Raw genomic sequence first — 18,240 nt, forward strand, 5'->3', positions numbered from 1 at the left:
AAAGGCAGGGTCTCTTCTACAACTGCAATGTAGTCCTTTGCAGTCAAAGTTAGCAGTTCTGGCAAATATAACTTTATTTTGAGTGAATGGAAAGTCTTTGGAAAATAAGAGCTTGAAAGTATTTTATAGGCAATACATCTTACCTCATTGCTCAAGGAAATCCAAGTTCTGGCTAAAACGAGTGGGAAACATCTAATGGGTTCCTCAGCTTTTACACTACTGGCATTTGGGGCTGGGAACTCTTTGTTGTGGAATGCTGTGCATTGTACAGTGATGAGCAGCATCCCTGGCTTTTGCTCATGAAATGTCAGTAGCATCCTACCTCCCTTCCTCTGCCCACTCCTGAGATGTCACAATCAAAACTGTCCCCTGACTTTGCCAAATGTTTCCTTGGGGAAGAAATTACCCTGGTTAGAATCATTGCAATTCCCTCCAAACCCTTTTAATATTTTTTATCTAAAACATAGCTTTCATTTTTAGTGTCTTCCTGTAAGTTAATTGCATAGCCTCAAAGGTTCAAATTTTTACTTCTTAAAAAAATTTATTAGGGGAAGTGCCATCCTCATGTGGAAATATCACCAGACTTAGCCATCAATTCACCGTATGACCTTGAGCTAATTAACATACTATCCTGACCTTTTTCCTCAAGAGAAATTTGGATCATAATTTCCCTGCCTATTCTGTTATCTAGTTCACAAAAATCAAGGGAAACAGTATACCAAGAGAATTTGTAAAGGAACATACTTTATTCAAGTTATCTAGTATATAAAATACACATGGATTGTATTTTAGAGAAAGTGAAATAAAATGTGGTACTTAGATTTGAAAAACATAAGATTTTCATTCAAAAGAGTCACAAGTTATATTAAATTTCAGAATTAGTACGAACCTTAGAAAAAAGAGGTATTCAACCTCCTACCAGCCAACACACAACTGCCCTGAAAACATCACCTGGAAGAGTTCATGAAGCCCGCCTTTAAAGTTTCAGCCCAGAGACTTCACTCTCTTCTAAGGCCCATTTCAATGAGACCATTCATCTCTTCCTTCAATCATACTCATTCATTCATTAAAAAAAAAATTAAACACCTATTTCTAAAGCTCCATAGATGCTTCTCTATGTGGAACTGGTTTTTGCTTTCCTATAATTTTACTCTGTTCATTGGAATCACATAGAATAAGTTTAATCTCTCTTTCCTATGACAGATCTTCATATATGTGAAGCCAGATACCAATTCTTCCTGAAAGAATTTCTTTCTCAAGCTAGACATCCTGATTCCTTTAACCATATCTTACCTGACATCATCAAGACCTCTCATAAGCCTTGTCATCCTCCCTTAAATACAAGGTTAAAATAAAGTATCATTTCACACACTCTGGCAAAGATAGAATAGAGTGGGGCTCTTAGCCTCCACACTGTGGGCACCATATTTCTGATAATGCAGCCCCATTGCATATCAGCCCTTTTTAACCAACTATATCATTAAATACGGGGGTTTTATTCTGCTTAGAATAAAATGAAGCTCCTAAATCTCTTATACTACTGGAAAGCAGTGTATTGATGGCTGTTTTGTTCTTTTCGTTTTTGTTCTGTTTGTTTCATTTTAATTTTCACCTAAAAATTATTTTGCACTTGTGTTGAATTTTACCTGTCATCCAAATATTTCACAGTCTTTTGGTTTTCTTGGTCTTTCATTCAACCTATTATTTGTGCTTCCCTGCTGCACATGACCTGCAGGATTCTCAGATGCATTCAAGTAATAAAAACAAAGTAAAACAAAATAATGTTAGATTTGTTGGATTTACTAAGTGACTGGAAATTGAGTCCCTATTTCTGGGGCTGTTTTTTTAAGTATCAATTCCATTCATAAAATTAAGGACAAAAAGGAAAAGAAACCAAATTCTGCTTTAGTGAGTCAAAGCTCCACTTACTTTTACGCACTTTGAGATTCTCAAGTTAAAAATTATATAGTGTATTAAAAGTGTTATCCCCATCAGTCAACATGGGGAATGAACTCACTGGGAACAATACAAGCATTCAAAAAGACATAGCTTGACAAGGAGAATGACTACTGTCTCAAAGTTACTACTTCTGCTGAGGTAAGTCCTATACCAGCTGGGTCAACTACTTAAAAAGATCAAATGTGACCAACCTAAACAGTCATAGATGTTGTATTTGCCTCATCTCTGAGCCGAACTTTCCATTTTTAGAGCCAAGTGCATTTTATATGTTCAAAATAAATATAACATTATCACAAAATGTCCATTCATCTGTATTCCGACAACTTACTTAGGACATCTTCTTAGATATCCTAACTTTTACTTGTGTCTACTAAATCCAGTTATTTCCTATGATATCATATCAATCTTATTTCAGGATTTGAACCACATTCCGTTTCCCATTAGACTCTCCAACTATAAGTCAAAGGAGAATGTATCTACTTATGAATATAAACAGAAATTGGAAGAATATTTCATAGCAAAATCCATGAAACTTTATTTGTATTAGAAGGAAGCAGTATAGAATAATGGGAAAAGGATAGATGTGGAGTCAAATGGAGCTGGAATTGAATCTTGAATGTACCTTTTAATTACCAGATTTGTGATTATAATTAAGTGACTCAACACTGAACGTCAGGGTCCCCATCTGAATCTTGAGTGTGTATGCTATACACAAAAAGTCTTTTCTAATTCTAAAGAGAAGACATGTCTAACATTGAGTTGAAAAAAATTATTAGGGGGTGAAAATGCTGTTTAACATTGTGCATGTGGGTGGCTGAGACAAAAACTGTGAAACGGACTGACTTTGAGGTTTTTCTTCATCTTTTTTTGTTAACTCCTTTCCTATCTTTTTCATTGTTGTCTTTTCCCCTCCTGTAAACCAGTATCCTCCTACTGTTTTACCCCAAATAGAACAGAATTCCTTAATAGATTTCCCTCTCTAGATTTATTTGCTTTCAATACAATTCTCTCCTGCAGGGAGACAAATTGCTTAACTCAGCAGAAATACTCTAGCATCAAGTGCTTCAACATGGGTCTTCTGGATAGCAGAGCCTGAGATATAGATCAAGGGGTTATCACTTTATTGGGGAGATACAAGCTCCAGGCCTTGAGAATGAGATGAAAGGAAAGGGAGCAGAGAAGGAGACAAAACAATGCAACGTGTGCACCCATCATGCTGGGTGCAGCCCAGGAGTGAACCACAGACACAGAAACAAGTGACATGTTCACTAATCCATGAGCCATGTGAAGGGTTCAAACAGGAACTTCGTCTTCTAGTAGCCCACAGAAGAAAGGAGGAATTTATCTGCCCCAGTCACTTTCATCACCCATTTCCCATTGGACTAAGTTTATCCTACTAGGTGCTGCCTCCCCTGATCTCTGGGCCCTTGGTGAGTGAGAGGCTGGGATACATGCCCTGGAACATGGTGTTGTATCTAGGTCCAAAAAGAGGGGCAACCTGGTATGGGTGGAAAGCTGAGCAAGAGACAAAGGGGGTAGTTGAAGGGCTCTTAAGAAGTGTACAAACTTGTGTCCCAACACAGTGAGGATCTGGGGCATCAGAAGCTCTCAGGGGAAGCCCTGTTCCAGGACAAGGAGGGATTTTTCTAAGGTCTCTAAAATGACACAACCGGAGAACTGCCTAATTTATCAAACTGAAAGATAAGCTTCTAGATTTTCACAGCCGAGAGGGGAGGCCAAAACAAGGGCAGAGAAAAACTAAGGGAGTCTTCACAGATAGTTTATGTCCATCCAAAATCAGGAAAGTAGAATACAAACTCCAGCACAAAATTCTATTCCAAATGGTATAAACAATATCCTGGTCTTTAAGAAGGGCTTAGAATGATGGACAACACTTTTCTAACTCATAAAAGTACTCCACATCTTTTATCTTTGAAGCCCAGAGAGGGAAGTAATTTAACAACCTGTCATACATAAACTAACTTCCATATCTGAAAGCTGTCAACACCACGATAATGCCATTGCCACTAAACCAACTTTTTTTTTTTTTTTACCGTGACCGTTATTGAGCCTGTGACAACAGTGACTAAATTGAATGGGAACCCTACAGTAACCTAGAGCGAGTTTCTTAGAAATCATCAGTTGTCAAAACTTGACCTTTTGATACTCATTCCTTTATGATAAGGCCAGATCTGACAGTCAGACATTATAGCACTTTAAATGAAAAGCTCTGGGCTCACTGAATTTCCATAATAGTTCAAAAAGAGGAAGCAAAGGAACCAAGGAAAAAGAATGATTTGTTGTCAGGGAGGATGATCCGAGTGCTAAATGAGGAGGAATAGTGGAGCTGGCCTCTGGATCCAGAGCTAACACAGCCTCTGACCCATGAGGAAACAGTCACTAAAATTTAATAAAGCTAAAGAAAAGGAGATAGGTAGTAGATGCAGATCCAACCAGAAACAGCCCCAGAACTTAGGTCCTTAAAATGAGTTAGGATAAGTCAACCCAACTTAACATTAATTCATTACAACTTTGTTGATCAAACCATTTGCAGATATCAGAAATATCATAGCTGCCAGATATAAAGAAAATAAATTCTATTGGATTTCCAAAAAGAGACAATGTGTTAAGCTGAAGAAATTATAAGGAAATTTTTCACAAAAGAAGCTAGAAACTAAACTGGGTCAGAGGCAATGACATAGAAATGCGTTTAGTGTGTCTGGGGAGACGATGAGTAAAGATGTGAAGCTGGAGTGAAGAATTATACAAAGAAGGATTAAGAAACAAGGGCTTCCTTGATATGTGTGGTGTGACTGTGAAATAATTCAATTGATTTTCTTGTGTGACCTATGAAAATAAGACTCATTAAGAAGTAGTCACACCACATATTTCCAGTTGTAACTTTGCAACATCTGTTCATCTCATCCTGAAAGACAGATTCCAAATAAAGAATCTGACTAACCTAAAAAAACACTCAAGTATTTAATAATGGTGCATGCTGTGGGGTAGAAATCAGTAAGAAAGAATGGGGTGTGTTTCCTTCTTCAGACTTTTGCAAAGACAAATGGAAAGTGCATAGTTTCATCTCACATCTAAATCACATTTTGTTATTCTTGCCCTTTATTACAGGATAATTATCATTTATCTAAAAATGAGTAGAGAATCTTCTCACAGAAGTTTCCTACCATAAGATGGCAATGTTAGAACTGTCTCCTGAAATAACAACATCTGAAATTTTTGTCAATGTAACTTATCAACTATTGTTATGCCAGGGTTTTTTCCCGTTCACTACCGGATCCCAGGTGATAATTATTATCCTAATAGATGGTAAAATAAAGAGTGCAGAGTCTTTAAGGCAAAAACTGAGCCTGGAGCATGGGGTCAGTACTATATCCCAAGATATCCTGCCATCACATCATACGAGGAGAACATGATATCTACATGACATTACTGGTGATGTTAACTTTGATATTTCTATTCATGAAAAGACATGGTCACTGAACAGCTTTGGATTGAGGGGAGAAGGAGGCTCAAGTGACTTCCTTTTTTAAAATTCTTTACCATTGGTTCCCAAAGTCCCCACATGTCCTGCCTTTTCTCATAGAAGTCAGCTGGCAGTTTCTTAGCTTGAAGCTCTCTACCAACCTCCAAAATATTTCCAAACTGAAGTAACTTAGTAACACCTATCATTCACAGAGACATAAGAACAGTTGGTGGTCATTTGGTCCACCCACTACCTTACCTAGGAATCACCTCTACAGAAGCTTCCTGTAAACGCCATCCAGACCCCCAATATGTCCAGGCATGGGAAGCCCACCACATCCCAAGACAGCTGATTTCACTTTTCCAAAGCTCTAATTGGGAAAAAATTTCCTAAATTAAGGTGAAAGCTGTCTTCTTGGAACTTTAGTTCATTCATGCAAGTTGTGTACTCTGAACTACACAGAGGAAACCTCAGCTGAGTCAACTTTCCAACTATTTTCAATTGTCTTTCATACTCAAAACTTTCTCTATTTTCTACCCAGCACCCAGACCTCTATCCTTTCAAGTGTGGGTGTGTGGGTGTGTGGGTGTGTACTTGGCTTCATCAATTACCATTAACCTCCTGGCTGGTCTTTCAAGAGATGATTTCCTCATAGCTCACTCTCCAGTGACCTCCTCTTGAGCCACAGCCTCCTCCATCTCACAGTATTTGATGCGGTTGACCTTCCCAAATCTTCCATCTAAAATCCACCCCTCTTTGGATTCCTGACTTGTCCTTCCATTTTCATTCAATTCTACCTGTTGTTTTTCTGACTCCCACACCACATAGGTGGGTGCCACCAACACTCTCCTCTCAGTCCTCTTTTTTTCCCCTATTACATATATTGTGGTCATATATATATATATATATATATATATATATATACACACAATTTACCATCTTAACCACTTTTAAATGTACAGTTCAGTGATATTAAGTACATTCATATTGTTGGACAATCATAAACACCTTATCTCCAGAATTCTTTTCATCTTGCTAAACTGAAACTCTGTACCCGTGAACAATAACTCCCCATTCCCTGCTCCCCAAGTCCCTGGAAACTGCCATTCTATTTTCTATCTCTATGGTTTTGCCTTGGTCTTCTTTTGTATAATGCCATTTGATCTCACAAAATACCCATAGGCTTAGTATTGGAACAAATATTTACTGAGGATTTATTGTGTGTTAGGCACTATGCTAGATCTGGAATTATAATCTGCTAAAAAATTCATTCATATTTTCAGCATTATGGTGGGTACTATCATAATTATCATCCTGTAGATGGGAGAATGCAGCACAGGAAAAGTAAGTAATTTTCTCAATGTTACAGGACATTTGTTATGGGATAACTTAAAATCTATGCATGGCTGTCTGCTTTTGAATATCTGAAAAAAATTATTTTGTCATAAAAATTTCTTCTAAAATACTTGTTATTTTCCATTGTATTTATCATCCATTCTTTCAAAAGGGCAGTTTTATTATTTTTCAGTTAAGGTAATTATTTATATAACCAAAATAAATGAGACAACCCCACTTTGATGAGATTTAAAATATTAATATTATCTTGTAAATATTTTATTTTTGTCTGCTAGTAAAGGCCAGCCTTTTCTCTGATTCACCTTATGATGCTGGGTTTGGTATCAAAGCCAGACAAGTGCTATAAAGCTTTGCACTGCATAAAACTAGAATCAGAATCAGCAGTTGAAGAAGAATCTATAGAGACTTTTTTTTTAGAAAGTGGATAAGCATTTTGCTTTTGCAGTGTCATTTTCTTACATTTGTTCCTTGCTATCAAAACCAGCTAAAATACAACTCTTTTGCGAATTTTTATCTATTTCGTAACTAGTGGGAGCAGGAATTTGAAAAATAAAGGCAAGGAAATTTTTTCCATCAGTTGGTAGGTCCTTTTTTAAGATACAATTATGCCTGGGCAAACTAGCAGTCATTAGGAACACAAAGCAGAGCATTTTAATCAGATTGCTTTCCTCTTAAATTTTACTTTTAGGGGATTCTTGACCAACTGGAATATGGATTCCTTGTGAATCCAGGGGTTTGTTAGCAATGTTGGAAGTGTTTCAGGATCACGACTTAAGCCCAGATTCTGGCTTACTTGGACCCTCCTGGCAAGACACTAATCTTAACGGAGAAGGTGACAAGCAGGCTTCATGGATCAGAGGGGTGGCTCAGGGTGCAGTTTGGTGCCTGTTTCTCTGTCACTTGCACCAGCCTCCTAGTGACATTCATGCCGGTGTCCTGGCATGAACTGACTACTATCAGAGGGTGAGGAAAAAACAAGATGAGGCTTTCCCTGGATTGGACTGGGCTCTCCATGGATTTAAGGAGCACGGGATACTGGGGTGAGCAGTCACAGCAGAGATGGGGCAGTGCAGGGGCATGGACAGACACAGGTCCTCTCTGTCCTAGGCATCTTTGGCTTCTGCACAGATATTAGCAGGCCAAGCAATGGCAGGGCCACCACAGTGGGCACAACAAAGCTTGCCTACAAAATTGAGGTCTTTCTTCCAGAATTATTTGAGAATTTCCACACAACAACTGAGAATGGAGCAATAGCAAAATTTGATTTGTAACAGTTGTTCATAGGCAAGTGTGGCCTGTGAAACCTGGGAATTTTGAAGAGGAAAAAAACTCTCAATGCTATTCTAAGCCAAAGGGCACAACTGAAGAGGCAAGTTCTAAAATCGTCAGTGTAGGGGGCTTCGGTCACTTCCTTAGGACAATGAGAATCTTACTTGCTGCCACCTACCTACTTTACAACTTGGAAGCTAGATATTACATCATGAATACACTCACATTCTCTAGAAGAACTTAAAACCAACTTACATAGATTAATGGTTTCAATTTTTATAAGGGGAGGGGGACATATTTTGACCTTAAAACTCACTCATTTTTTAAAAAAGAAACTTTTTTTTCCTTTTTTCATGGGCTATGGTTTCAGCTTTAGTCTCCTATAGCAATTGGATGAGAGGGAGAAATTTAAAAACAGAATCAAAAGGGAATCCAATTTCTTCAAGATGAAAAAAAAGAAACACTTAAAGTTATTGGTTCTTTACCCATGTTTATCAAAGAAACAAGCATCCATGGTTCTCTCTGTTATGGCAAAGGTTACATGAAACAAAGATCCATTGCAAAGTAAGTGGAACTTAAATATAATTGTAAAAAGATTTTCTCTTAAATTCTCAATAGAAATTTTGGTTAAAGATGAGTAGAATGTCAGGTTGGTAAGGACCTTAATCTCATCCAAAGCAACCCCCTGATTTTTCGAATGAGAAAAACAATACTCAGAAAGTTGTAACTCATCTCAGAGTCACAGAATGGTAGAGCTGGAACCAGATCTCACATCTGCCCAGCACCAGTTCTAAAGGTGCACTCCACCGTGTCTCACACACACACACACACCCTAGAACATCACACAACCATGGCTCACATTCTTTTCAAGAAGTAAACAAAATAACATATGACTTAAGTTGGGGATGAGATTTAAAAGTAAAGTGTATATGAGAGAAATAGGACCACTTAATACAAACACTGGTGTCAACAACCTTTGTCATCCTGCAAAGAGTAAGGCTCTTAGGGGATCTAGAGACTGAATCCAATTCCCTAAACCAGACATTCAACGAGGCAATGGCACACCTAGGTTACCCTGAATTACAACAGCACTGAATTAGAGTTCTGTTTTTTCATTTCTGCCTTTTTTATGAGTTATGAGGGAAAAAAAAAAACACGATGCGATAGTATTTAGGGAAGAATGCCCATCAACCTGGAAGGGTTGTTTCTACCATAACATTTCAGCCGGCGCATCACCCTAATCGAGGCCTGAATTCGCTCGTGCCTAGATGATACCTATGAGACAGCCGGGTCCCCTGGCCCCTCCCCTCCTCCCACACTGCACACCACTGCCAGGTATATCTCCTTACATCACTGTTTGCTTTATATTACTCCTGTATTCCAGACCTGTGTTACTGTATGTTTAATTGTTTATTGACTCATGTCAGTTTTTTTGGCTCTTCATAATCTATCTGCCTCTCACAAATTCTCCTTTCTGGAAGGCTGATTATCTGTCTTTCTAGGAAAGTAATCTTATTTCCACATCACTAACCCCATACTAAATGTTTTTCCCCTCTCTTGTCCCCCTCTTTTCCCTACAGCTTCAAATCCTACCAAGTTTCAATCCTACCCGCTCAGGTCCTCCAGGCAGTCTCCCCCCTGCTCCATTCCTCCCTGTTGAGCTCTCTTTTCTCTGCTTTCATGACTTTTTCTCTTATTGCTTCAGATCTGTCAGTCCTGCATTCCCAAGTCCAACATAACATCTTTTAGGGCAGAAATCGTATCTTAGGACTCTCTTGAGCCAGATTCCCACCCTCATCCCCATAGCATCTAGCGCCTTGCTGACTGCAGCAGATTCTCAGTAAGTACTCTGACTGTTGGGCAATCCAGATAAGGTGAAGGAAGAGAATGCCGGCTTCATCCAAGCGATGAGGGCAAAAGCACCAGCACTATCTCTAGGCCTCACTGTCAGGCCCATTGCCCTTCGGGCTCCACATCACTCATCACTAAATCGCTTCTGATCTCTTCCTCTGCAAGGTTTGTAAATCAGTCCTTTCTCTCTATCTACAATCCAAGTCTGATCCACTTCCAACCAAGGTCACGACACCTCTTTAGACACCATTCTTATTCCTAGGACATAGCTAAATGGAAGTTTCCATTTAGATCTCACCTTTTTTCCTCCATAAGAGAAAGCCAAGCCCTTCCCAGGTTGGAAGGCAATGTCTTCATCACATAAACCCTTCAGCTAGAAACACCCATCCTCCCACCTCGATGCCCCAAGCCCAGGTGTCCCTATGACTCACTCCAGCTAGGACTACAAAATACTGCCGGTTTCCCTTCCCTCTGTTCGCCTCTCTTCAAAATGGCCATAATGCAGAGAGGATGCCTTGAAGTAGTAGGATTTTCCCACCTAAGTACCTTCCTGCTCCCTTCCCATACTGGAGGGTGAGGGGCGCCTTGCTTCCAGCTGCAGACTTTCCCCTGCATCTCTCTGCCAGCAGACTCGCAAGGAGGTGAGGGGAGCCTCCAGCAGGTTCCGGTGGCCTCTGCCACTCCTCCCACTGGCCACCTTTCCCTCACACCAGGTGACCACACCCAGCAGTCCCTAAACTAACAGCCCAAGTTTCACCTTCAAAGTGAGGAGGAAGTTTTCTCTCCGCAGTTTCTCCTTAAAAGAGGAAATAATATACTCCAAGTAAAGCATCTACGTGTTTCATCAATAGACCCCTCAGTAAAATATGCCATCTCTCTTTTCTTCCCTATCAGTGACAGGAGATCCAGGTCTCAGAAGTTGAGTCTTTTTTTCTCCTACTGCTCCTCTCAACTTCGCCAGCAAGAAATAGGTGTAATAATTCATTCTCAGGCCACTGCCAGCTCTCGGCTCTCAGGGGTGGTCCCCCTCCTGTCCCTAGCACACGCCCAGGGCGCACACATCAGGCAAATCGTTCTCCCCCTTGCCCCGCACTCCCCGAGGCCCGCATCTCAAGCCTAGGGGTTCCCGTTTCTCTGTCGTCCGCGGGGTGTCTTCTCTGTTTAGTCTCCCAGGCTCCCGCTTTGGAGGACTTCCCTGCCACCACCCCTCGCGGGCCTGCACGGCGCCCCACGGCGGAAGGACACCCGCATCCTGCGCCCCGGCCTTCTGTGCTGTGCGGCCCCCGCGCCCAAGCCCGCAGCGTCAGGTGCAGCCCCGGGTGCCTAACTGCGGATCCTCAACTCCACGCCGTCCCAGCAGGTCCAGTTCTCCGACCCGCCCCTGCCAGCCCCGGGACGCCCTCGGGTCCAGCCGCCAGTGAGAAAGATTCGCCCTCCCGCGACTCCACCCCAGACTTTCCTCCTGGGTCTCCAGTGTCCAGGGCAGCCACTTACCCAGGGCGAGGGCCAGAAGCAGTGGCAATTTGCTGGCGCTGCTGCCCGGGGCGACCCGGGCCATCAACCCCGCTGCGGGGCCCGGCAGCCCCGAGACAAGTCTCCCGCCTCCTCCTGCGCCCTCTTCCCGGGACGGGGTGCCTGGAAACGGATCCCGGAGCCAGCAGGAAACGAAACTACTCCCCACGCTGGCACCCTGGCTACCGCTCGGGCAAACACCCAGGGCGGGCGGCCGGCCGGCCAGGCGAATGTCGCCGGGAGGAGGGTGCCTCCTATTTATCCGCACTCTTTCCGCACACACCCCGCCGAAGAGGCGCAGGGCTTCGTGGTGGTGGCCTCTACGTTGTTCCCACCCAAGTTACCCCACACCCACACCCACGCTCCAGGACACTTTCGGGCTGCCCTCGGGCCAGCTCACCACTCCCCCTGCTGGGTCGCACCTGCTGGTTCCTGTCCCTGTCCCTGGGGAGTCGAGGAGGTGGTGAGTGCGCGGAGGAGGGTGCGCGCGGAGGGGTCCGAGGTAAGGGGCCTGCAGGCAGAGCTCGGGAAAGGCGGCTATGAACTCCTGGAACCCACTGAGCAAGACTCAGAGACCCGTCCGGGCTGGAATTCTAACTTCCCTTATTTCAGCCAACTGCTGTTGTCTTGGAGGGACCAGAGCCAACACGCACTGTGGTTAACCTCAGGCATTTGACAATCTACAATCCTTTCTTTTCTATATATAATTTGTTGAGTATCTGGGAGTTTGCGCTCACCAGGAGCTATTTTAGAAATGTCACTTACATTTTTTTATTTCTCCATTTACTCGTTTATTCATTGTATTTTCATTTATTTTTTTAACTCCTCTACTTTGTCAAATCTCTGAGAACAAGGAGAATGCTTTTTGCATTTTGTGGCCTGCCAAGCAGGATCTCTACTCCATCACATCTCCGCTTTAGGGAGAGGGGGGATCTGATGGTTCTGCGCCAAGCATTTTCTGGAACACGAAGGCATCCTTACAGCTTTTAAAGAGAGAAAGCAGCAACTGGTTTTACCTTACGTGACCCATATATTTGCCTCCAAAATAACCAAAGGGTACAGCGGTTTTCATGCTGATCTATATTCCTCTTGCGAGATCTGTATGTGTAATCATGCCCCCTCAGTACAAAAGTTGTATTTCTAGAACATCCGAAGTCTGATAAACATCCATTTACGTAAGAAATGCAGTTCAGATGTCTGCCCTTTCCACCTCATTGTTTAAATTAAACAAATTATTATGCACTTTTCTTCCACAAGTGACATTTCATTTCAAAACCAATTCACATTATTTTAGTGCCCTAGGCAACCAGTATATCCAGAGGTCTAAAAATCGGTTAATTTTCAGAATCCCATTCTAGCCCCCACATGTCAGCTCATAAAAGAATCGGTAGAGAGGACAAGCATGAGGCTGAGAGAAATCCAAGACTGTGGGATAGATGATTACTGCATCTCAGGTAAAAAGGTCAAGAGAAAAAGAAACCAGTGGATTTGACATCATCTCTCTCCTTTCAGTCTCCATCCTTCCCTTTTTCTTTCTAATACTCTCTCCTTCTCTCTGCATCAGGACCTTTGCTAAGGCAACTCTCACTCTGAGATGGTACCCTAGCCAACAACCATCCTGCTATCCTCAACAGAACCTTATTATTTTATTTTCCTTCTTCATAGATCCTAATATAAAATAAAGCAAACCTAGGCAAACAATACCAGGTGTTTGTCGAATATTGTAAAGTGCCAGGACTTGATATTCATGCCACTCGAATGGTCAATTAACTTTTCCAGGCCGCTAGAGTTTGAAATAGTGTACTTTAATATATTAAGTAGGCCAGATAAATTAATATCATTCCCTAAGGGCTTTATTCATTGCCAAAAGTAAAAAGTACACCAGAGAATATGCCTTCCAAATTTTCTGGCACCAGAGTTCCAATCTCGTCAAGGTCAAGCAACTTTTTTCTATCTTTCTCTTCCTCTTGCTTTCCTTCGCCTGCCCTCCTTTCTTCCTTCTTTTCTTCCTGCCTTCCTTCCTTATTTCTCTTCCTTCTCCTCCTCCTCTTCCTCCCCCTTCTTCTTTCTGTTTCTCCCAATTCATTCACCACAGGAGAAGGTAAATCTGAGTTCCAGCCACTACCTTTGGAAGAGTAGGAGGTAAGAACTGACCTTCTTGAGGACTCATTCATGTAACTGAGGTGTGTCTCCATGCTTTAGATTGTAACCTGAGCTGTTACTAAAATAAGAACGGGTCCAATCTACACCAGAGTCACAAGGTACAACTTGTATACCCAGACTCCCCAAGCCAGAGTTTGCTTGAATGGTATTTTTCCTGTTCCAGCTTTAGGCTGGTATAACCAGCCCTTCCAAATCTGGTATGAGGCTTAAGTGGATGCCTTCGGAGGCCTTTAAGCATCAATCTTTCCTCTTCCCACACAAAGCAGCCTCCAGCAGGGACACTCCACCCCCCTTCTCTGGGCAGGACAAAATATGTTTGTGGTTACTTGTGGGGCACAACACCTATGTGGACAGACACACATGTGGTGGTAGAAAGGAAAATTCTGGAATATATCCATTCAAGATCAGCACATATTCTCCAAATTATGACTTTTAAGCATTCAGTAAAGGAAGATTTCCTAGTGTTCATTAACAGCATTTAATTGAATAAGGGTAGATGAATAAAAAGAAATATGAATGGCGAATATAATGTTTTATAGTAGTGATAAACGTTATGCATTATAGATTATTAAAAGTCAGTAGTACATGAGTGAAGAACTCAGTGCTCAGAAGCTGTATGCAGGTGATTTTGCTTTACAATCTAGTTTGTCTCAGGGAAGGGGGTTATTATTTTTCCTTTATTTTTCTTTACCTACTTTATCATGCCTTCCTCTTCAGTCTTTCAGGGATTGTTTTTTTTATATGCATGCCTCAGTCTGTTTGACTTGCTGTCTTTTTTAAATGGCAGTTTAAGAGAAGTTTAATAAATCTTAAATATAACCCTCTCTGTAATATTTTATCTATCAGTTTCAGCTCATCATTACGACCTTCTCCTTTGATCATATTCATACATACTTCAAAAAGATACTTCCGATGTTTTTCTTAATCTGGGTTTGTGTGTAGGCCCTAGTTGTGGACTAAGTAGGCAAGCACCTAAGACGCTTAATGATTTTGATGCTGTAACATGGCAGCCCCTAGACATCCCTCCCTAATACACCTGCCACAATGGCTCCATCCCTTTCTACATGGTCATAGTTTCCCATCAGCAAGACACTCTTCTGGGTGGAACAACAGAGTGGAATACTACATACAATTGGTTTGGAAGGTTGTTTAGTCTGTTCGGATTGGAGCTCGTCACTGAATGTCTGGATCACAAATTACTCATTTTTCTGAACCTCAGTTTTCTCATTTCCAAAATGTGATAGTAATGATTGGCACAGTTTTTTTGATTTCCAGTGATATATATCTCTAAGGCAAAGTCTGGCATATTGGAAATTATTCAGTGTATTATAGTTGTTCAACTATTTTGAAGTCTGTTTATAGATTACATAGGAAGAACTAGTAGGAACTGGTTTCCTTCACTAACCTTCTCTTACTAATAGTCCTAGTGGAGGGAAGGATAGAGCACTGAGCAAAGCTCTGATGGGAAAGTAACAGTGAGCCTGAAATTCCATGAAATTCCTGGGCACTGTTTTTCCCTCTGGTACTCCCGTAGACCCCTCTGACCTTCTTTCATTTGGTAGCTTCAAATTTATCCCAAGATTTGGTGCAATTGTAGCAATTATTGGAACAAAAGATTAGAAAGAAGTTGTTAGAAGAGGAGGTGGAGAAACCTCTATAGGAATCTCAGGAAAGCAGACTTATGAAGCACAGTAGAATGCATCAGGGGTCAAAAAAAAAATGTTGAGGGAGGAGTAAGGAATAGAGAAATAGAAGTAACATTGTGGGAAGACTTGCAAACAACTGGCCAAATAGAAAATATTTTCCTAACCCACACAGTGGCAAAATTGTCCCCTCTTCAATTTTTTTCTTCTTTTGTCCCTACATTCTAGTTCACCAAATATATATTGAATACCCACCTTGCACCATTGTATTAGAAGGTATTGATGTTACCCAAATGAACACATCTGATATGAGGACTTTTTGCCTGTAGCATCCTTTGTCCCACAGTGAAGAAACTTACTGTGGACAAGGTAAATGTTCCTGTCTCCTCCCCAATACCCTATAGGCCTCTTTCACGGGTAGGGGAGGAAATTTTTTCAGTTCAGTCTACGTGAGTTCATCAATCCTCTCCTAGAACAAAATTTACAATGAACACTTATTGATGCTTATGGGTCTAACAGGCACCATTCTAAGCACTTTATGTACACTAATATTTTAAATGCTCACCAAATACATTGTGAATTATGTATTATTGTTATTCTCATTTCACAATGAGGGGAGTAAAACACAGAAATTAAATAAGTTGCCCAAAGCCACGTAGCTGATGGTCGGCAGAGCTATGCTGCATATGCTCAAGTTCTGAATCCTGGACACACTCTTCAAATCCAGTGACTTAGTGGGAAATCATTCCCTGTGACTTCTAGTGGCTCAAATAGTAGCAGTGAGTGAGGCCAATCCTCTAGACACCTGCTAAAAGTCTTATTTGAGAACAACAGTGTATCTAATGAGTTCTTCACTTGACTTCCTGAAAAGTTGCATCTCTTCAAAATATAGAGGAAGAGACGGAGGAATTGCTGCGCTGGATGTAATTCTAACTCACGAGGTGATATCAGGTTAAGCAAAATAAAACAGAAGAGAAAAATAATGGTGTGACCCTAGAATTAGTTATGGCCACAGAGGGGAAGACTGGAATCAACTATGTAGCATCAACTGAAAGAAGACAAGCTTTCAAAAGCATCTCAGAGAAAAACAGGCATATTAGTAGGACTTGGGAAGCTAAAAAGGGTGAAAGCTCTAAAAAACACACCCAATTATGTAATTATTGATAATTTCAGTTAAACATTTTATAAAATTTGGAGGGGAAGTCACATATTGGAATGCAGCCAAGGGTGACTATCACAGACCTGTGAGAACAGCCTCTGAAGAGGCTGAGAAATGTGAAAATGACTCTCAGAACATGATCACAGAACTTCATTTATGTTCATAATGAAAATATCAAAGAGGAGCATGACCAATCACTCTGTGCCAATGGTGCAACACACTTGAATCTCTCTTAAGCACACACATACACATACACATGTAAACTTTTTTCACTTTTATTGTGATTTGATTTCTTTTCTGCCAAGCATAACAAAAGGGAATAAAAAGAACATCTGAAGAGGTATCAAAACCCAAGATGAGTGAAGAATTTCCTTATTTTTTCAAGCTGAACAGTATTTCATTGTATGTACATAGTACATTGTCTTTATCCATCCATTGGTCTATGGACATTTAGATTGTTTCTACATCCTATTGTTATTCAGTGACCATAGATAGGAGTGTTAATATCTCTTCAAGATCCCTGATTTCAGTTCTTTGGAATGAATATCCAGATGTAGGACTGCTGGTTCATATGGTAGTTCTATTTTTAATATTCTGAGGAAACTTTTTGCCATTTCCCATAGTAGCTGCACCATTTTACATTCCCATCAACAGTGTGCAAGGGTCCCAATTTCTCCTCTTGTCACTTGCTGTCTTTTTTTTCTTATATATATATATATAATAGCCATCTGACAGGTAAGCTCTGCAAAATGCAACCACATGGACAAACCTTGAGGACATTATACTAAGTGAAATAAGCCAGTCCCAGAAAGAAAAAATATTGCATGATTCCATTTATATGAGATATCCAAAATAGGCAAATTCTTGGAATCAAAGAAAGGAGTGGTGGTTGCCAGGGGCTAGGCAGAGGGAGAAAGGAGGAGGTACTGATCAACCGGCAGAAAATTTCTGTTCAGCAGGATGAATACACCCTAGAGATTCGCCTTCCATTGTACCCATAGTCAACAATAACATCACGTACACTAAAAATTTTGTTACGAGGGTAGAGCTCGTGTTGTGTTCTTGACCTAAGAAGTTAAAATTTAAAAATAGAAACTCCAAGATGAGTGTAGAAATTTTGAGAGTGTCTCCAAATCCTTTGATGAAATCAAGTGTTTCGATTCATATGAGTTATATTCCAAAACACTGGGGAGGAGGAAGAGCTGTTAGTAATCTATGTGAAATTAGTTTCCAAAGACTGCAGATAAGGAAATCTATTTTTAGTCATCCCAAAAGGGAAGAATGTGTATCTCATAAATGATAGTTTGCTAAATTTAACCAGATTGGTGAGGGTTCTTGCCTCTGTTTCACAAATAACAGTTCTTTCTGGGTTGTTTAGCCTTAAGCAGAGAGGACAAATGCAAAGAGGAAGGGAGGGAAGGAAGGTGGCTTGTATGATAGATGTCTTCAAATATTTGAAGTGTTGTCACATGGAAAATGAATTCTATTCAAATTACTCAGTCCCAGTGGTTGCAACAAGGACCTAAGGGTTCGAGGCAGATGAATTTGGATTCAATATAAAGATCTGTATAAAGTTCTAATGAGAGAATAGATTCCCTTGGGACATAATGATTTCCCTGGCACTGGAAATGCACATGCTGTGTATTATAAAGGCAATTCAAATAATTTCGTTTCATTCTTAACCTGGAGGTTCTGAGATTCCAAGGCTAGATGACTTTAAACAGCCTTTTTCAGCCATAAAATGCTAATACAATATTCAAGTTTTCTTCCTCCAACACTGTTTTAAAGTGACCACATGGTCACTAAGAAACTATTTCTGCTTAAATATGCCATGAAACTAGACA

General features: G+C 40.8%; 1 protein-coding gene across 3 annotated transcripts in view; it reads right to left on the minus strand.

The window, feature by feature from the left end:
- Positions 1-11,763, minus strand: part of BTC (betacellulin) — a 37,704-nt gene extending 25,941 nt beyond the window's left edge. For all 3 annotated transcript variants that reach the window (XR_012060656.1, XM_031689250.2, XM_006212536.4), the window contains exon 1: positions 11,414-11,763. Coding sequence is in view for 2 of the 3 variants with exons in the window: in XM_031689250.2 (XP_031545110.1) it covers positions 11,414-11,477 (64 nt within the window). In the remaining variant the exon portion in view is untranslated. The remainder of the gene's footprint in view (positions 1-11,413) is intronic.
- Positions 11,764-18,240: the final 6,477 nt, after the last annotated feature.

This window comes from Vicugna pacos, chromosome 2 (genome assembly GCF_048564905.1).
Source record: "Vicugna pacos chromosome 2, VicPac4, whole genome shotgun sequence".
In the NCBI taxonomy this organism is placed as follows: domain Eukaryota; kingdom Metazoa; phylum Chordata; class Mammalia; order Artiodactyla; family Camelidae; genus Vicugna; species Vicugna pacos.